Genomic DNA, 22,861 nt, shown 5'->3' on the forward strand with positions numbered 1-22,861 from the left:
CACAATAAAATTTGCTTTAAAATGTTCTTTATTTTATTAAGATATCTCATTTGGTTCTTGAGATACGATGTTTTTAATTTCTATTAAATCAATAACAATCAAATGTGCAGACTTGGGTTTAAAAAATCATAACAACGATGTTTATGAAAAATATGAAATTGTTTATGGCACAGTAAATCTACATAAAATGTCCTTTAAAATGTTCTTTATTTTATTAAGATATCTCAAGTCGTTCTTGAGATACGATGTTTTTAATTTCTATTAATTCTATAACAATCAAATGTGCAGATTTGGGTTTAAAAAATCATAACAACGATGTTTATGAAAAATATGAAATTGTTTATGGCACAGTAAATTTACATAAAATTTCCTTTAAAATGTTCTTTTTTTATTAAGATATCTCAATTTGTTCGTGAGATACGATGTTTTTAATTTCTATTAAATCTATAACAATCAAATGTGCAGAGTTGGAGTTAAAAAATATAACAACAAGGTTTATGAAAAATAAGAAACTGTTTGTAGCACAATAAAATTTGCTTTAAAATGTTCTTTATTTTATTAAGATATCTCATTTGGTTCTTGAGATACGATGTTTTTAATTTCTATTAAATCAATAACAATCAAATGTGCAGACTTGGGTTTAAAAAATCATAACAACGATGTTTATGAAAAATATGAAATTGTTTATGGCACAGTAAATCTACATAAAATGTCCTTTAAAATGTTCTTTATTTTATTAAGATATCTCAAGTCGTTCTTGAGATACGATGTTTTTAATTTCTATTAATTCTATAACAATCAAATGTGCAGATTTGGGTTTAAAAAATCATAACAACGATGTTTATGAAAAATATGAAATTGTTTATGGCACAGTAAATTTACATAAAATTTCCTTTAAAATGTTCTTTTTTTATTAAGATATCTCAATTTGTTCGTGAGATACGATGTTTTTAATTTCTATTAAATCTATAACAATCAAATGTGCAGAGTTGGAGTTAAAAAATATAACAACAAGGTTTATGAAAAATAAGAAACTGTTTGTAGCACAATAAAATTTGCTTTAAAATGTTCTTTATTTTATTAAGATATCTCATTTGGTTCTTGAGATACGATGTTTTTAATTTCTATTAAATCAATAACAATCAAATGTGCAGACTTGGGTTTAAAAAATCATAACAACGATGTTTATGAAAAATATGAAATTGTTTATGGCACAGTAAATCTACATAAAATGTCCTTTAAAATGTTCTTTATTTTATTAAGATATCTCAAGTCGTTCTTGAGATACGATGTTTTTAATTTCTATTAATTCTATAACAATCAAATGTGCAGATTTGGGTTTAAAAAATCATAACAACGATGTTTATGAAAAATATGAAATTGTTTATGGCACAGTAAATTTACATAAAATTTCCTTTAAAATGTTCTTTATTTTATTAATATATCCCAAGTCGTTGTTGAGATACGATGTTTTTAATTTGTATTAAATCTATAAAAATTATATATTATGTGCATAGTTGAGTTTAAAAAATCATAACAACAAAATTTATTGGAAATAACAAATTATGTACGGTACACTAAATAGTCATTAAATTTTCTTTAAAACGAACTTTAGTTTATGATTATATCTCAATTAGTTCCGATTTTTGTATAAGTCACTCAAGTTATCGAAGTTTTCGAACAAAATTGCATACCAATAGAACATTTTTATCTCGTTTCATTTAATATAACTGATTTTAAAAACCCAATCTTATTGTCATCAGTATTAAATCACTAATTAGAACTGCATAGGACACGTTAGCTTCCGTTCGGCACGAATGAGCATATATCAACGTAATGTGTAGAGTGGGACTGCTAGTGACAAGTTGGAAACTACATGATTTAAGGGGGTGCTTACGCAACGCCATCGTTGGTTCCCAAAAACAAACGTTCTAAATGTAGCAACAGTAATCCCTTCAGTCATATTATTGGTCAGGGAAAACGTTCCCTTTTCTGTACGTTTATCTTTGTCTGATACATTTCAGACTCCCAAATCGGTAACTTGGCAACGTTGAGAGACGATTTATGATGGTTTGATGCAGAACTTTCTGTCGCAACGCGGTATATATCAAAAACAGAAAAATATTTACCTTTGTTTTAAGTCAAATAACATTTATAGTTGGTTTTCTCGATACATTTTTTTATAAAGATATTATTAAGCCAAATGTAATCAAAAACGAAGAACATTTTAACACAACGATGTTGTGACACCCACTGCGGGTATTACAATTCACGGGATTCGGCTAATTCAGAAACACGGTGTTTGCATCGTGAAGGCTTTAGAGCTTTAATTAATGTGCAGCCGGTTCTGAAAAAGCTCCCAGCTTTCTGCATTCTGTTGTTTCAAGAAGCCTTTTTGCTACAGCAAAGCCGTTTTCTTTTTTACTTTTTTCTTTCTTTTTCTCGTCTCGGAGAGTTTTTACTTCAAGTTTCCATTGGCCCGACGACTTACGGCGTTGACAAAGTACCTTAATTTTTACGCCAGATCGCTTTTTACAAAGTTTCTTTCCACTCTGCATAACCGATACCGCGAATTTTATACGTGGAACGTGTATTTTATGACACGTCTGCTTGATTTATTTTTGGGTTATTTTTTTTTTTGGTTGTTTTTTTGATGGGAAAGTTTTACAATAAAAAAACCTTCATATTTCTTTCCCTTCGGGGAGGGTAATAAAATTTTCAATTAAAAGTTCAACAGGGTCCGTGAAAGAAATGATCTCTGGAGTACAATGGAAAACGCTGGGCAAAGGGGAAAAAAGCGGGCGTTAATAAACCTTTGCGAAATTACTGCAGTGAAAATCTACTTCTTCATTTTATGTTTTTATTTTGCAGAGTGTATTAATTACTTAATTCAATTCGAATTTCATGAATTTCATCATGCAAGTGAACAGTCAACGCCTGTGAACTAAAATTAACTCCCATCTATTTTCCATTACCCAAAAGACGACGAGTTAACTCCCGGATTAAGAGCACTAAACCTGTCTAGTTAAATTAATAATAAAGTCAGTCGACGTCTCGTTCCAAAACGAGAACTTACATCCAAGTTTATCCGTCACCAGAAGGTAATATAACACCAAGGTAATATCAGCGAACGGTTTTTCTCCGAATTTTCGGCATTCTTCCATCACCATAACCTCCTCCTATAAATTCTCGCCGGTTAGCCGGGTAAACGCCCGTGTAACTGATGACCTTCAGGTTGGGTTAACCCGCCCCAATACTGATGGACCGGCTATAAAGCAGATCGTAATCGCCAATCCGTCCCCCCATTTTGCCCTGTTATTTTTTTTTTTCGGCGGTGGAGGCGGAAAAACGAGCCGAATCACGCTTACGCAGCAAACTGGCATTTTTCTCTTCCCACTGGAAAACTGTTACCAATAAATTTTCTTTCTCCCCCGATCGTTCCGATATTAATCACCGAGATGGTGCAACCGAAATTGGATTTCAAGATACTATTGGCTCACTCTCAAATCGAAATGATCAAAGTGAAATATCGACGGCCCTATGTATTATATGTATTCGATACGATGAAAAGGCAATGGATGAGTGGTGAATGATGGATAGTGGTGATGCATCAGAATAAATGACGGTTTAAAGATTACAGATTTAATGTATTACACTAGTACAAATAGGTATCACCATAAAGGCAGAACTTTAAAGAATCGTATCTTCTTTACTAATTAAGATATAATGAAACAAAAATCATTTTAACGCAAATTTAATTCGTTAAAATTATTTTCCCACACTTATTAATTTTGCCATTATAATTCTTTGAATTTAACTCTGCATATACCGGTGTCCAATTAGTGCGATACCACCTTATTATTATTACCTACATTATTAATAGGTAATGCTTAACAAAAAGTATGTCGAATTTTAAGGGTAATTCAAAAATGCAATAAAATATGGGGTGTTCCATTTAAATTTACGAAGTTGTACCTTGTACTTTGTTTTTGCAACACCCTGTATAAACAAAAATATTTTTAGGTTATGCACCTTCGAGCACCAAACAACTTTATATATAAACATTTTCTTCTAGCGACACCCTGTAAGGAGATATCGTCCGATATCGCACTAATTGGACACCTGTATAACTATGACGTTCGGTTTAAAAAGGAGATTAAAAAATCATATTTCGATAAATAACTGAGATATCGCCATGAAATATAAAACATTTTAAATATGATTTAATCAAAATGCAACACGGCAAAAGTCATTCTTTCATCATTCCGATGAACATCGTTGTTACGATTATTCAATTTCAACTCTGCTATTATTGAGCTTAGGTTGATGAAAATCGAATTTTAAAACATCGTATCTCAATAACTAATTGAGATATCATTATGAAACAAAAATCATTTTAACGCAAATTTAATTCGTTTTAAGTGCATCGAGAATTATTTCCCCACTCTTATTAATTTTGCCATTATAATTTTTTGAATTTAACTCTGCATATATAACCATGCGTTCGGTTTAAAAAGGAGATTAAAAAATCGTATTTTGATAAATAACTGAGATATCGCCATGAAATATAAAACATTTTAAATATGATTTAATCAAAATGCAACATGGTAAAAGTAATTCTTTCATTCTGATGAATATCATTGTTACGATTATTTAATCTCAACTCTGTTGTTATTGACCTTAAGTTGATGAAAACTGAACTTTAAAACATCGTATCTCAATAACTAATTGAGATATCATTATGAAACAAAAATCATTTTAACGCAAATTTAATTAGCTTTAAGTGTATCGAGAATTATTTCCCCACACTTATTAATTTTGCCATTATAATTTTTTGAATTTAACTCTGTATATATAACTATGGCGTTCGGTTTAAAAAGGAGATTAAAAAATCGTATTTCGATAAATAACTGAGATATCGCCATGAAATATAAAACATTTTAAAGATGATTTAATCAAAATGCAACACGGCAAAAGTCATTCTTTCATTCCGATGAATATCGTTGTTACGATTATTTAATTTAAACTCTGCTGTTATTGAGCTTAGGTTGATGTAAACCGAACTTTAAAAGATCGTATCTCAATAACTAATTGAGATATCATTATGACACAAGAATCATTTTAACGCAAATTTAATTAGTTTTAAGTGTATCGAGAATTATTTTCCCACACCTATTAATTTTGCCATTATGATTTTTTGAATTTATCTCTGCATATATAACTACGGCGTTCTATTTAAAAAGGAGATTAAAAAATCATATTTCGATAAATAACTGGGATATCGCCATGAAATATAAAACATTTTAAAGATGATTTAATCAAAATGCAACACGGCAAAAGTCATTCTTGCATTCTGATGAACATCGTTGTTACGATTATTTAATTTCAACTCTGCTGTCATTGAGCTTAGGTTGATGAAAACCGAACTTTAAAATAACATATCTCAATAACTAATTGAGATATCATTATGAAACAAAAATCATTTTAACGCAAATTTAATTCGTTTTAAGTGCATTGAGAATTATTTCCCCACTCTTATTAATTTTGCCATTATGATTTTTTGAATTCAACTCTGCATATGTAACTATAGGGTTGAGTTTAAAAAGGAGATTTAAAAAATCGTATTTCGATAAATAACTGAGATATCGCCATGAAATATAAAACATTTTAAATATGATTTAATCAAAATTCAACACGACAAAAGTCATTCTTTCATTCGGACGAATATCGTTGTTACGATTATTTAATTTAAACTCCGCTGTTATTGAGCTTAGGTTGATGAAAACCGAACTTTAAAACATCGTATCTCAATAACTAATTAAGATATCATTATGAAACAAAAATCATTTTAACGCAAATTTAATTCGTTTTAAGTGCATCGAGAATTATTTCCCCACTCTTATTAATTTTGCCATTATGATTTTTTGAATTCAACTCTGCATATATAACCATGGCGTTCGGTTTAAAAAGGAGATTAAAAAATCGTATTTTGATAAATAACTGAGATATCGCCATTAAATATAAAACATTTTAAATATGATTTAATCAAAATGCAACACGGCAAAAGTCATTCTTTCATTCTGATGAATATCGTTGTTACGATTACTTAATTTTAACTCTGCTATTATTGAGCTTACGTTGATGTAAACCGAACTTTATTAAAACATCATATCTCAATAACTAATTAAGATATCATTATGAAACAAAAATCATTTTAACGCAAATTTAATTCGTTTTAAGTGCATCGAGAATTATTTCCCCACTCTTATTAATTTTGCCATTATGATTTTTTGAATTCAACTCTGCATATATAACCATGACGTTCGGTTTAAAAAGGAGATTAAAAAATCGTATTTTGATAAATAACTGAGATATCGCCATGAAATATAAAACATTTTAAATATGATTTAATCAAAATGCAACACGGCAAAAGTCATTCTTTCATTCTGATGAATATCGTTGTTACGATTACTTAATTTTAACTCTGCTATTATTGAGCTTACGTTGATGTAAACCGAACTTTATTAAAACATCATATCTCAATAACTAATTGAGATATCATTATGAAACAAAAATCATTTTAACGCAAATTTAATTAGTTTTAAGTGTATCGAGAATTATTTCCCCACACTTATTAATTTCATCATTATGATTTTTTGAATTCAACTCTGCATATGTAGCAATGGCGTTCGGTTTAAAAAGGAGACTTAAAAAGTCGTATTTCGATAAATAACTGAGATATCGCCATGAAATATAAAACATTTTAAATATGATTTAATCAAAATTCAACACGGCAAAAGTAATTCTTTCATTCCGATGAATATCGTTGTTACGATTATTTAATTTCAACTCTGCTGTTATTGAGCTTAGGTTGATGAAAACCGAACTTTAAAAGATCGTATCTCAATAACTAATTGAGACATCATTATGAAACAAGAATCATTTTAACGCAAATTTAATTAGTTTTAAATGTATCGAGAATTGTTTCCCCACACTTATTAATTTTGCCATTATGATTTTTTGAATTTCACTCTGCATATATAACTATGGCGTTGGGTTTAAAAAGGAGATTAAAAAATCGTATTTCGATAAATAACTGAGATATCGCCATGAAATATAAAACATTTTAAAGATGATTTAATCAAAATGCAACAAGGCAAAAGTCATTCTTTCATTCCGATGAATACTGTTGTTACGATTATTTAATTTCAACTCTGCTGTTATTGAGTTAGGTTGATGAAAACCGAACTTTAAAACATCGTATCTCAATAACTATTTGAGATGTGATTATGAAACAAAAATCATTTCAACGCAAATTTAATTAGTTTTAAATGTATCGAGAATTGTTTCCCCACACTTATTAATTTTGCCATTATGATATTTTGAATTTAACTCTGCATATATAACTATGGTGTTGGGTTTAAAAAGGAGATTTAAAAAATCGTATTTTGATAAATAACTGAGATATCGCCATGAAATATAAAACATTTTAAAGATGATTTAATCAAAATGCAACAAGGCAAAAGTCATTCTTTCATTCCGATGAATACTGTTGTTACGATTATTTAATTTCAACTCTGCTGTTATTGAGTTAGGTTGATGAAAACCGAACTTTAAAACATCGTATCTCAATAACTATTTGAGATGTGATTATGAAACAAAAATCATTTCAACGCAAATTTAATTAGTTTTAAATGTATCGAGAATTGTTTCCCCACACTTATTAATTTTGCCATTATGATATTTTGAATTTAACTCTGCATATATAACTATGGTGTTGGGTTTAAAAAGGAGATTTAAAAAATCGTATTTTGATAAATAACTGAGATATCGCCATGAAATATAAAACATTTTAAAGATGATTTAATCAAAATGCAACAAGGCAAAAGTCATTCTTTCATTCCGATGAATACTGTTGTTACGATTATTTAATTTCAACTCTGCTGTTATTGAGTTAGGTTGATGAAAACCGAACTTTAAAACATCGTATCTCAATAACTATTTGAGATGTCATTATGAAACAAAAATCATTTCAACGCAAATTTAATTAGTTTTAAGTGCATTGACAATTAGATGTCCACTCGTATTAATTTAGTTATTATAATTTTTTGAACGCAACTCCGTATACAGCTAGGTTTGGGTCTGGTAGCTGTAACCAGTTAGGTTTGAGTAGGAGGTATGATATGGTTGACAGAACTGTTTTATAAGGACAATTTCGTGATATATTATTTGACCTTATGGACAGTGACCACCAAGAAAAAGATAAGGTTGTTGTGAACAACGGATAAGTTTCTAACTATAGAAATTATGTAAAGTGTCATTCCAACAACAAGAGATAAATTAAGAGCAGAAAAGTCAAAAAAGAAGCAGTGGTGGCATCCATAATACTCGAACTGAATGTTGGACAAATAACGACACAAGGATGTTCTACAATTATTTCTGATCTACTAACAAGTTACGAAAGAAAAGAAATTCAACATCGTGTGTATTCAACAATTTTGTTGCACAAGGATTATAAGAAAGGGTGAATACCCGAAAGTGCTATCTATGATGTTCAATGTGACCTTGAAAATAATCATTACTTTAAAGATGGACATTGAATAATCATGAAGCAATATATTTAACGACATAAATCTACCTATACATAAAATAACATTAGCTTTTCTGATTTGTGGCAACGTACCAGCCAATTGTATTAACTATCGACGCAAATACGAGCATCCCAGCTCTCCCAGTTATTAAAGAAGAGCAACTACATCGTTAAATATTGATGTTAGATTGGTAAATAAAGCGGGAGAGGATAGCGTATTGAAAAGTAATCGAACAGAGTATACGAGTAACCTGATACAGTTTAAATTAAGACTGAGACGAGAAAATAAATATACGAGATGGATATATGGACACGGATATCAAATGTAACATACAAAAATCGGGTATGAGTTATTGAGCGAAACATAGATGGAATACGAATATGAATGAAAAAAGAGAAACAAATAACTCAGACACCAAGTATTAAACACCAAGTTGAGCAAATGGAATGAAACCTCACTTCAGGCTGGAAGAAATAGAAATTCTGCTGTTGGAATCGCTTTTTTCTTACGATAATTTCGTCAATGAGTTGCTAACACAGAGGAGACTGTGATTTTTTTTCTATTAGCATATTTCACCTTCTTCTCTGTTGCTTAGTATGGAGTATTCGTTGCTAAACGCATTATTCTATTTCTAACCGATTCATTTAAAAACGTGACTTTTCCGGATTTTTTACTCCATATGTTAATTGCGGCGTTATTATGGCTTCTATTATCCCTATCTTTGTTGTTGCTGCAAGTGGAAACTGTCTTCTTATGAAAAAGTATAGCTTATTTTGCCAACGTAGCCGTGGTATTGTTTACAAACATATTGTATACATAACCAGGAAACTCTTATGTCTACTTATGCTGGACACCTTATCTTTCATTTTCACCTGGAAGTAAAGTTCTCTACCAACTTGACCAGGTTTTCTTCTGAGCAAGTTCTAACGTGCTAATATGTAAACTCTGCGTTCCATTCTTCTTCTTCTTACAGTCCCTCCAGCAGACTTCATTCAGTAATCTTCGACAAAATAGTCAGGAGACTGATAGATCTCTTGTTCCCAGGCTGTGATGCATCTTTTCACGATTCTGGAAACTCTCCACGGTTCATAATTTGCTATGTTTGGGACACCATTCTGTTTATACATAAAGGCAATAAAAATGGTGTTGCAGACTCCACGTAAATATTTGCTATACATAAATTAATTTATGTGTTGCTGTAGTCGGTCCGACATTTCATCAGCTCTTCCTCCTGTCGTAGTCGTAGTCTGCCGACAGGAAACTACGACAACGCACTGAAGATGCCAGGTGAGATCTTGGCAAAAGGTCTACCCCTTTCCAAAGAGAACCAACAAGAAGAACGGATGAAATCTCGGACCGACCACAGCAACACGTACTTCTCCATCCGTGAAACACTACACATTAACAAATAAATTTATGTATAAACAAAAAAGATAAGGTCAAAAAACAACGAAATTGATGTTTAATTAATTTCTATTTTCCGTTTAATATATGATGTTTAACTCTTAAGAGCAATCTTCCACGGGGATGCAAACGGAAGTGTTATTTTCTATTGTACGTACGTATCCATCTTTACAGAAACATCCTTCAACGCATTGAGTCGTACACGCAGTACCTTCTGGTTTTCCACAATAATCTTGACAGGCAGTTCCACATACTTTATATATTTCATTGGTACCACAAGTAGGGCATTCAGATATAAGAATGTAATCCTCATTTTCCGCATCTATTGCTCCCTTGGTGTAACCAGTAGCTCCATTACAGAAACAATCTGCTACGCATTGCATGGTGCAAATTCCACCATCTGGTTTATTACATTAGTGTGGACAAGCAGATCGGCAAGAGTTCCACAGTTGGTTTGGACCACATGTTTGTGCAATAACAGTGGCAGCTAAAAATTACTTATTGATCATATAAATTTAGAGAAATATTGAATTAAATAATTGCCCAAAGCTAAGAATAAAGCAACCAAAGCTAATGATTTATTCATTGTCATGTTATGTCTGTTCTCTCTAAAAGATCAAACTCGAACTGATTTGAATGTTGATTTGGTTCGTTTTTATACCAAGTAGTGATTATTGTATTATTTTGTTTTGTTATTTATTAGTAATAATAAATTTACTTGCTTTAGTCCAGGTTTAAGTTTTAATTTTCAATGTAATCTTAAATATTAATAGGCACTTTATATTTAAATTTTTATTTATTTTGCAATAAATCATCAATGAAAAGCAGACTCAATGAAAAATTTTTTTTTTATTATTTTTATTTAATACAGAATATCTTAATTATCTTCAATGTTAAACATTGCAATGATGTTCTGGGATACAATGGGCGCTATTTTCATTTGCTAAAACATATCCATCTTTGCAGAAACATCCAGAAACACATACCGCCGGACAAAGAATATCATCCGGTTGACCACAATATTTAGGACACATACTTCCACATTCTCTATAAATTTTATTATGACCGCATGGTGCAGGGCAATTCTTTTCTGTTACACATTCATCTGAATCTACCGCTTTTTTAATAAAACCAGATGCACAATAACAACCAGGTACGCATTCCAACGTACAAACTTTATAAGGATCAACTTCTTTATTGCAATAATCAACGCAATTGGACCCACAATCGTCCCATACTTGATTGCGGCCGCATTCTTCCCCAAAAACAGCAACACCTAAAAAAATAAAAAATCGTTTAGAAAATAACACTTCCTTAATATTATTAATTTTAATTTACCACAAACCAAAACTATGGCAAAAATCGGATACATTTTTAAATATGCTTAGATCCTTCTATTTGGAAAAATCAAACTTAATCTTGAACGCTGTTTGAGACGTTTTTATACTTCACCGTATGTAAGAACAAATTTTTGAACACCAAGAATAACACGTACATGTAAAATCGTAAAATGTTTAAATTTGTTGAGCGTTTTTATTGAATGTTATTACATAAAATGTAATATTAAGTAAGCATAATTTATGCCATATTAAGTGTTGCTGTTAACTCGATTTTTGACAACAGTTTTGCAACCAACAGGTTTCTGATATCAGTATTAAGGGTTTGTTCTGCTAGCAGTATCTAGCTTCTGCAAACATTTGCTATGCATCTAGTCTTCCTTAGACAATTACTAGTGTTCTGCAATGACAATTTCTCCTTCAACAAGCAGTATCTATACTTATACAATAAGTATCTCCTTTTATGTACGATTTCTACCAGTCCAGTTTATAATTCAAAATTTATCAAAATTAATCAAATATGCCTTTTTTTGTTTATTTGTATGCACTCGTTATGTGGTCGAAACTGCGTGTTGATTTTTAACAATTTTCTCAAAAATATCTTATTCAGTATTCAAATTAATGTAAACAATATGTGAATAAATTTTTAGTGCGATTAGTGAAACATTCTTTTAATTCTAATTCAATGTAAATGAAAATCTAATTAACACATTCATTCCGGTAGCTTTTCTTAGATTTAGTAAGTCGATTCTCTTGCTGATCTCATTCAATTCAGTCAACTCTTTCATTTCATTTCATTTTATCTCTTTTGAATACATTGATTATATCTGCGCATCTTCTTGTCGTGAATACTGTCGCTGGTAACCAGAAGATGCAGCGATGAAGTTATGGAACAGAATCTGTTCCATAACTTCGACCTTATTGTTCCTAATTGTATTCCTCAATTCTCTTCCCCTACTATTCGTTGCATGACTTCTCCAATCTGGACTTGTTCTATTTAAATCGCTACAAACCGCTTCTATTTCCGTGGTTAAAACGACATCCTTAGTGGATGATTAGTGATGGAACGGATAGTGACTTTGAGAAAAGCCGGATCCCCTTCGGCCGTCAAAACGGGTTGGTTCATTAGAAAGAGGACACTTTTATTAACACTTTGGCAAATTTTTATACTCATATTCCAAGAAATGGATTTTATACGATTTTATAAAACTTAATCGGCGAAAATTGCAAAATTTAAAAAAATTGTCGATCATTTCAAAAATTTACTTCTCAAAAACTAAAAGCGATTTTTCAAAACGGCTTGTTACATTCAAAAAAGGATACTTTAATTAATAATTGGCGACATTTCCACAAGGGTCGTTCAAGAAATGAATTTTATATCGAATTTTGAAAGTTATCTATGAAAATTGCAACATCGAAAATTTTATCAAAACTTCAAATATTGTTTTCTCTAAAACTAAAAGTTATTTTTCAAAACGGGTTGGTTCATTGAAAAGGGGACACTTTTATTGACACTTTGGAAAATTTTCATACTCATATTCCAAGAAATGGATTTTATACGAATTTTTAAAACTTAATCGGCGAAAATTGCAGAATTTGAAAAAATTGTCGATCATTTCAAAAATTTACTTCTCAAGAACTAAAAGTGATTTTTCATATAATACACATAACATAATACACATAACATCATATAATATATGATGTTTTTCACAAACATTTTAAACATACTATCAAAAGCTCCAAAGACCTCATCAATAAGCTAGATAATTTTAAGACCAATAACGGAACTAAACTCATATCATTCGACATAAAAAACATTTACACTAATGTACCTATTAGCGAAACTATTACAATAATTAGAAGGCACCTAATAGAACTTCAATTGGACCTAAATCTGGATATTTTGGAAAGAGACAGTTTTCCAGATATTCTATCTTTGACCTGCAAGCAAAACTTTTTTACATGTATATAAATGATTTGCCTTTCAATCTAATATCAGAGGTAACATGTGTGTATACCGATGATACGTCATTTATAACAACAGCAAAAACAGAGCAAGAAGTGAAAAGGTGCAGCGATAAAAACTTGGAAAGAGCAGAAATATGGTTCCATAACAACAAATTGAAAATTAATACTGAGAAAACACAGTATTTAAAATTTGCACCAAAAAATGATCCAACGGTGTGTAATATCAAGTACTTAGGGATGAAAATATATATCAAACTTACTTGGCAGTCACATATATCGGATTTAGCTTCCAATTTAGCCAGTGCAATATATACTATCAGGAGAATGAAAATGGTCGCAACTCACGAAGCAGCAAAGATAGCTTATTTTGCAAATTTCCAAAGTGTTGCAAGTTATGGAATACTGTTCTGGGATATGGCATCGGACTCAGTTCGTATCTTCACTCTTCAAAAAAAAAGCAATCAGATCACTATGCAACCTAAAACCGTATGAAAGCTGCAAAGATCACTTTAATACAGAAAAAATACTTACCCTGCCTTGTATTTACATACTCACCTGTTTGAAATGTGTGCATGAGAGCAAAGAAAAATATGTCAAGAACTAAAACATAATTTCGATACAAGAAACAAAAATGCTCTACAAGTACCATATCACAAGACCAACACAACCCATAATTACGTGGAATATTGGGGCCCAAAATTGTATAACAAGATACCAAATTACCACGCCTTAGAATCCAAACAGTTTGCCAAAGAAGTGAAAAAACTATTAATTAACCACAGTTTCTATACCATACACGGGTTCTTAAATTATAACAATGCATATTGAATTGTATACCTACCCTTTACATGTCTTTATCTTATTTTAAAGTGTTTGCAATTTGTGTATATATTTTCTTTTTAATCGACTTTCATGTAATGTTTTTATTGCACTGAATAAAGTATATTTATCTATTTATCTATCATCTATTGTTCCTTCTTGGTTCTAGTGTCCACTAGAACAAGCGGTAATTACTTGACTTTTCTGCTGATCCTTCTCAGGACAGAAGCAATCAAATGGTGTTGCTAAATCACTTAAGTACACTAATGAATATGTGATGATGAAATAAAGAATAGCTGAGAACTCCATGTCGAAAATTTCACAGATACCTATTTTCAATAAACCAAATTATCGATTATAATAAATAGATTCTGCACACAGACAAATAGCTAAACGGTTCATATCAAAATGTTTTAGGTCCGTACAGCTACACCCCCCATTCAAAATATCAACATTTTGATACTGTCATAATTACGTACTATTTATGTACTAATTTTGTACTACACTAAAAAATTTTGTACTAATCATTTAGTATTTTTTTATATATGTCAAAATGGGGGGTATAGTTGAACGTTCAGTTACCCCCCTTTTAAGATATCAGCATTTTGATGGTACCATCGTTTTGTGCTATTTATGTACTAGTTTTGTACGGCATTAAAAATTTTTGTACTAATCAGTTAGTATATTTTTTTATATATGTATATCAAAGTGGGGGGTGAAGCTGGACGTCCAGTTACACCCCCCTTTTAAGATATCAGCATTTTCATAGTCCCATAATTTAGTGCTATTTATGTACTGATTTTGTACTAATGTTAAAAATTTTGGTACTAATCATTTAGTATTTTTTTTATACAATTGTCCCAATTTTTTGGTACCCCCTTTTTTCTACTAACTATAACTACCACAGATTTGATATTTGGCACATCGATACAGGACAAAAAGGTTTACTTTATGAAGTTACTGTTGTTACTATATCACTTACTTAATTCAAAATGGTCTCAGTTGTATTTTAGAGGTTATTGAGCAAACAAAAATTGCGAGCCTTGTTTTAACAAGACACTTACCGTAATATGCAATTTTACTTGCAGCATTTTTGCCGCATTGCACACAAGGAAACCTTTTTTCTTCACAAATTTCCATACAAGTTTTTTCTAAAAATTTTATACTGTCGGTGTTCACAGCTAAACTTTGTATTGGAAAGTTTTGTGACCAATTGCAGCCCATACAATGTCGCTTTTCCATGAGAAGCGGATTTCCCTTAAATAAAAGTGGTACAAGCACACCCACCGAAAATTCACATTTTAAAATGGTCGTTTCGCCTACCACTCTTTGATTCTTTTCAGGCATTATATCTTTCCAAATTTTTGTCCTTGTAGAATATGTGTTGGACACAATACCTTAAATATGCGGATATAAATCAATAAGTTAATCATTACAGTATTTTTTATTGTGTGATATCTTTAATAGTTATTTATGTATCAATGCTTTAAAGCCGGTCTTTTTTAAACTGTAATAAAGGCACGTGAGTATTAAAAAACGTATATTGTTATACAAACGTGCCATTAATTATTTATTTATCATTGCTTTAATACATAAATAACTATTTAGTAAAGATTGCAGAAATATTATGTTATTACGGTAGTTGAATTGAGAGTAGTCATGTTAGCTCAAGTCACTGAGTGTACTGAGTTATGCGAACAAAAATGTTCCAGAAACCGAATTGCTATTATATTTTATTCTAAAACCGTTTTTGAGTGGTTTTCTGGCTTGTTGGGACAAACCTCATGTCAACTGAAAAGTTCTTTACCATTGTTATACAATTTAATCAAGTATTTGAAATTATTGCAATTATCCCAATTTTCAACAATTCCTCTGGTATGTTCATTTCTCAATGATTTTAAAAACAACTAACTGACAGAATCAAATGCGCAAGTGTTGTGTACACTAAAATTTCTGCCATCAATTTGAGATTATTTTAGCGTTAAACAATTCGCGTTTTTTAAAATGCGTTTCTCCTTCGTCTTTCCATGGAATGAAAAATCGTTACATTTAAATCTGTGGTAGTTATAGTTTAAGAGAAAAAAGGGGGTACCAAAAAGTTGGGACAATTGTATAAAATGTAAACTGAATGATTAGTACTGTTGATATCCATGTTGCAAGTTTCGTTCAAATATTAAAATAATAAACAAATAAATATAACTTCTTATCTTGCAAAATTCAATTTATTTTAACGGAACCGGTTTCGACTAGTTTTACTTAGTCATCTTCAGCCGAATCTACAATTATATTTTAATTACAATTTAATAATTAAAAGTTAAAATTCTTATAGAACTTACGGTCAATAAAATAAAATCAACATCACAAAGAGCAGACATATATATAACATTTTAAAAAATGTGAAATTACACTTTAAAATATAATATATAAATAAATAAACTGTAAAAAGACAAAACCACATAAGTTCTTACACAAACGATGTACAAAATAACACTAAAATAGATGACCTTTAAAACTTGTATGAAAAAACACATGCCAAGATAGAAACAGGTAAACGAAATGAAAATGCGGCGATTTCGAAAATAAAATCAAATATTTCTTAGACATTGAAAAAGCGGTGTAAACTTCATATCCAATTGATCATTTAACATGATGTAGTTTTTATTTTTACTGTGTTTTGCAATTTCTAATGCTTCCAAAAGATCTAAGCAAAAACCTTTATCACGTTTGTGAATAAGTTTTATATTTTCATAATTTATTTTGTGTCCGGTTTGTACTGTATGTTTATACACGTTAGAGTTGCATTCTATTATTCTGTTCTCTAGCTTTCGTCCTGTTTGTCCCACCTATATACTGTTACAATTATAACAATTGATAGAATAAACTCCACATTCCTTAAGTATGTTGTATTTATTAAAGTGAAAATTAGATAATAGATTCAGAATAGTGCTATTATTAGAGAAAGTTAAGTTTATATTATATTCCGAAAAGACTTTTTTAAGCGATAAAGTGAAGTGATTGAAAGGAAGTGATCTGTATATTTTATTATGTGTATCTTTCGTAAACAAAGGATCATGTTGTGCTTTAATTTTGTTAATTAGATTGTTAATGGTTCTTACAGGATAGTTATTACTTTTAGCCAATTCAAAAATGAAATTCAATTCCTTATTTTGATTTACTGTGGAAAGAGGATAACTAAAGAGTCTATTAATGAGAAATCTAAAGCTTGCCATTTTATTCGAAAAAGGATGATTTGAATCGAATGAGATTATTGTAGAAATTGAAGATGGTTTTCTATACACATCGAAATGTATTGTGTTATCGATTTTGATTATAGCTAAATACAAAAAGTTCAAGATATTATCTCTTTCTAATTCCATGGTAAATTTTAAGTTATCGTGAAGTTGATAATAATATAATAATAATAATATGATTATGAAACTCATTTAACGTGGTTAGATCTCCCTCCCAAACACAGAAAATATCATCAACATATCTTAACCATTTGACTATAACCATAAACCGGACACAAAATTAATTTATGAAAATATAAAACTTATTCACAAACGTGATAAAGGTTTTTGCTTAGATCTTTTGGAAGCATTAGAAATTGCAAAACACAGTTAAAATAAAAACTACATCATGTTAAATGATCAATTGGATATGAAGTTTACACCGCTTTTTCAATGTCTAAGAAATATTTGATTTTATTTTCGAAATCGCCGCATTTTCATTTCGTTTACCTGTTTCTATCTTGGCATGTGTTTTTTCATACAAGTTTTACAGGTCATCCATTTTAGTGTTATTTTGTACATCGTTTGTGTAAGAACTTATGTGGTTTTGTCTTTTTACAGTTTATTTATTTATATATTATATTTTCAAGTGTAATTTCACATTTTTTAAAATTTTATTTATATGTCTGCTCTTTGTGATGTTGATTTTATTTTATTGACCGTAAGTTCTATAAGAATTTTAACTTTTAATTATTAAATTGTAATTAAAATATAATTGTAGATTCGGCTGAAGATGACTAAGTAAAACTAGTCGAAACCGGTTCCGTTAAAATAAATTGAATTTTGCAAGATAAGAAGTTATATTTATTTGTTTATTATTTTAATATGAATGATTAGTACCAAAAATTTTAACATAGTACAAAATTAGTACATAAATAGCACTAAATTATGGCACTATCAAAATGCTGATATCTTAAAAGGGGGGTGTAACTGGACGTCCAGCTACACCCCCCAATTTGATATATATAAAAAATATACTAAATGATTAGTACAAAAATTTTTAATGCCGTACAAAATTAGTACATAAATAGCACAAAACGATGGTACCATCAAAATGCTGATATCTTAAAAGGGGGGTGTAACTGAACGTTCAGCTACACCCCCCACTCTGATATATATAAAAAATATACTAAATGATTAGTACAAAAATTTTTAATGCCGTACAAAATTAGTACATAAACAGCACAAAACGATGGTACAATGAAAATGCTGATATCTTAAAAGGGGGTGTAACTGAACGTTCAGCTACACCCCCCACTTTGATATATATAAAAAATATACTAAATAATTAGTACAAAATTTTTTGATGTAGTACAAAATTATGGCACTATCAAAATGCTGATATCTTGAAAGGGAAGTTGTATATGGAGGGGGAGTGTAACTGAACGTTCAGCTACACCCCCCACTTTGACATATAAAAAAAATACTAAATGATTACTACAAATTTTTTTAATGTAGTACAAAATTAGTATATAAATAGTACAAAATTATGGCAGTATCAACATGCTTATGTTGGGGAGTGTAACTGTACGGACCTAAATGTTTTTCACTTTAATGCCACAAACTTATGCAGAAATAAAAAAATATAAATATGCACGAAATAGTTGTAGCGATTATTTTGCAAACTAATATCTCGTCTGTTCGCAATTTTTTTTTTTTAAACATACGCTATTTATAAATTTGTGTGCCTAGTTTTATTTTGTAAATGAATTTTTTTTTAGTTTGCAATTTCAACTCCAATTAAGTCTTTTCATCTAATTTTTCATACGGCACAAACGGAATGCTGCGTAGCCGAAATGAAAGCATCTCAACAACTTTGTTGTTACATAACGTTCGCTTTACGTGTTTGTAGCCGGGAGCATCGCGAACACGTTCGAACGTATGTCTGCGTTAATACATAGAGGACATAAAGGGAGCTCCCTTTTGGACCGCTACGCCCATCAACGTCCCTCTGATGCGAAACTCACTATATAGGTATACACCGGGTTGTGTTTGTTATTTTTAGGGATTGTATGTATGAAAAAAAATGGAAAATGATATGTACTTTAAAAAAGTGGGAGTACGATGAAAAGGTTTATTTTAGGTTTTTCTTTGATGTTGCGTCTTCCTTTTTCAGTGTAATAAAAAGTCCTTTTGTGTTGAAAATTGCTACCGGTCCTTGATGACCGATTTATATAACCGGACAATCTACGCAGTGTCCACATTTTGATGGGAACGCATTTTGCAGAAAATCGCTTGTTCGATGAAAAAATAATTCGAGCGTATGGATTGAAATAACGCATCGATCGAGAGGTTTTTTCCCATTCACATATGCTGGTTTGTGTGTGTATATATTCACCACGTTTATTTTTGTTTGGGGCCGGGATTTCAGTTTATTGGGTTTTATTGGTCTCCATTTCCTTTATCGCCACAGCTATTGCCCAGTATTTATTAAAAACCCAATACTACATTTTATCTTGACATACGGTTTAATTTATGCTTTTCCGCTTCCGACATTTCAACGTTTACATCCGATTTAAAGCAGATATCGCACGTGTTATCTACATTTTATGTTTTATTTTTTATGCATTCACATTTTTAATCTTTTAATAAGTTTATCCTCAAGATTTACCGGAAATTAATTAACATTAGAGACCAAAATACCACAAACGTTCTAAACTAAACTATCGTGGACATTCCATTTACGTTGACACGCAACAATGCAACTACTAAACTATGTACAACTTGACAATATCTAAAATACCACGTTGTTATCTTTCAAGTAGCTATTTGCGTAAAGTACCAGGGTAACTAAATCTATTTATAAATTTAATAAAGACCAACTAAACTTGAAGAATTTAAATCTAAAGAGATCAACTTAATTTGTAGGGAGATGTTAGACGTCGAAAAGTTTAAGAAGTTCACATCGAGTATCTACCAGAAAATAATAAGTTTTATAATTGTGATCAAACTTAAGGATTTTTAATTAAAGGGGAATTCAAACGAAATTTCTTTTTGAAATTTCACAAAAATGTTCGATTATAAAACTGTTTAAAGAATTGTCATTGATATTATCGTAACGAAGAAGATAAAACTATCCCTTTGAAACTAAAACTATGAATTCAGCCCCAAATAGAGTAAAGGGTTGTAACACCAAATGGAGTTCAAAGAAGAAATGATCTGGTACCCATTGAGAGGTGACAAGCAGACATTTTCAAAATCCAAAGTAGCTGCGATATCTTTAATGGACTAAAACATACATTAATGATTCTTATTGAAATCTCCAAAGTGGATAAACACTTGTACGGGCTAATTAGCTCAATGAACGCAATGTACAAACTTGTATTAATTATGTTAGAGGTCAATCTGCTGGATTGACCTCTAATCAATCCGTAATTAAGTAATTAATACGACTTGTATTAATTATGTTAGAGGTCAATCTGCTGGAGTAAATACAAATCTTACAACTTATGCGTTATGCATTAAGGTATTGTGCAGAATTCAGCAGAAGTTTTTCAAAGAAAAATTCAAAATGGTACGAGATATCATCAAAAAGGTATATTTTTCCATATGTAAAAGTAAATAAATTTATTTACTTTAAGTTTTAAACATTACATCGTTCAAATGATGACCTGTACGAGAGATATAGATTTAACATCAGTCCTTCGAAGATTTGTATCAGTCTTAGTAACATCGCAAACGAAATTCTTTCAATTTCTTCTTGAATTGAAACCTTTAAAAACCTTTACCTCGCATAAAGAAACTAGAAATCAGAAAGATGTAATTATGAAGATGTTGTTTATGGGTTGCTATTCGAAGACATAGCTGTGAAGGTTCTATTATAGCGTGAGGCGGAGTATTTGTTCGCAAAAACTGTTGGCTATACGGTAGGATTAGTGAGTGCGGCGATCAGACCAAAAAAGTAACTAAATTATTACTTGCAATATTTCGAAACTTTATTGTTTCTTCTACAGGCAATTACAAAAAAACAACGAAGTTACTAACAAGAAAAAACAACCTCTAAATTTACTTACATTATAGTTAAGTGAAATCGGGACAGTTGAAATACATCAAAACAATTCTTGACTACTCATTACGACAAAAAAATTAAAAGTTAATTAAAACATTACCAGATGGATGAAGAGTTATGAACTTAAAACGTGTATGAAACGATAAATGCGTCGAAAACAATTTTTGAACCGGTTTAAAAAACTTTGCTTCTGCGTATCATCCACTAATCCTAGCAATTCTAGGATTTCCTAGGAATTCTATTATAGTAATGCATTCGAATTACGAAGCCAGTATGCTAGAGAAAATTTCTGACAAAGCCATAAACTTGAATAGGTGTAATGAGATAATAATACAATGGCTTAGCAGTTTGCAGCAACTATGATTCAGTACAAAAAATGAAAGATATCATCCCACGTGGACAACGTTATCTTTACAGCTCTGTAGACGAACCACTATACCATGCAAAATTGCTGCAAATATTGATGCTAGTATTCAACGCAGGAGATTGAAACTCCTGATATAGGTATCAAAAGAACGAAGACGTCTAAGGAAGACGCGTCACTTCATTGTAAAGTGGACCAACCGGGTTCCAGTTTTGCATAGTTATGCTTCACATAATTAGTTCAAGTTACTTATCGAGCAGTTTTTCGATAGCTATCTTATTTTCGTTTTTCATCATAAGTACTGAACAATTTTTAGACGAACTAGCGGCTGTTTTATTCTATAATAAATAGTAGTTTTATCTTGTTTTAAGAAACAATTTGGCACTTTGCTTTTATAATTGATGGCCAATTGCGTTTCTGGTCATCATAAAAGCGTTGTCGATAATGACATTTTGTCCAAATGTTTGTGTTTTATATCTAAATGCAAATCTTAAGAGATCAGGCTATGGAAATCAGTGAAAAAATCATAGAAAGGGTCGTTATGATAATTTTTCTGGAGCAGGTGATCTGAATATGTTCACTGCCTTAAATAGGTGACTCCAAGGCTTACCAAGCAATATGTTATGAGAAGCCCTATGGTGAAGAATTAGATATAAAAAAGGTTGAATACTTATATTAAAGTGAGATAGTTGAACTTAATCAAAAAATTATGGCAGAAATGATTTAACTGCAATAGAGTCAAGTTATATTTCGACCCTATCTAGGGAAGCAACTGGAAGATAAGGTCAGGGAATGTATCAATCCTCAGACGATTATGTGTAGAATTGGGTTGGATTTCAGAAGAAGGGGTATCAAACAGTCAGAGTTAATGAAGAGGGCAAAGATTTTAGAAAAGAACAAGGTGGAGAGAAAGATGACCAAACACAAAACGAAGCAGCGTTATGCATGGCAACGAATAAGCTTAGTGACTAGAAATAACTAAAATATTGGAACTAATAATAATACTAAGAAAAATTTAGAACATAAAACAAAAGGAGAAATAAAAGATGCTGTGGGAGAACTACAATGATTAGAGAAAA

At 30.7% G+C, this 22,861-nt stretch overlaps 2 protein-coding genes across 3 annotated transcripts in view; one reads left to right on the forward strand and one right to left on the reverse strand.

The window, feature by feature from the left end:
• Positions 1-22,861, forward strand: part of LOC111416400 (uncharacterized) — a 168,706-nt gene that overhangs the window by 123,306 nt on the left and 22,539 nt on the right. The gene's annotated exons all lie outside the window — the stretch shown is intronic.
• Positions 10,852-11,396, reverse strand: LOC111416403 (serine protease inhibitor swm-1-like). The gene is made up of 2 exons (XM_023048408.2): positions 11,334-11,396; positions 10,852-11,271 (listed from the first exon to the last, which is right to left on the reverse strand). Exons 1-2 carry the CDS (start codon positions 11,365-11,367, stop codon positions 10,889-10,891), a joined length of 417 nt encoding a protein of 138 aa, XP_022904176.2. The 5' UTR covers positions 11,368-11,396; the 3' UTR covers positions 10,852-10,888.

This window comes from Onthophagus taurus, chromosome 7 (genome assembly GCF_036711975.1).
Source record: "Onthophagus taurus isolate NC chromosome 7, IU_Otau_3.0, whole genome shotgun sequence".
Classification (NCBI taxonomy): domain Eukaryota; kingdom Metazoa; phylum Arthropoda; class Insecta; order Coleoptera; family Scarabaeidae; genus Onthophagus; species Onthophagus taurus.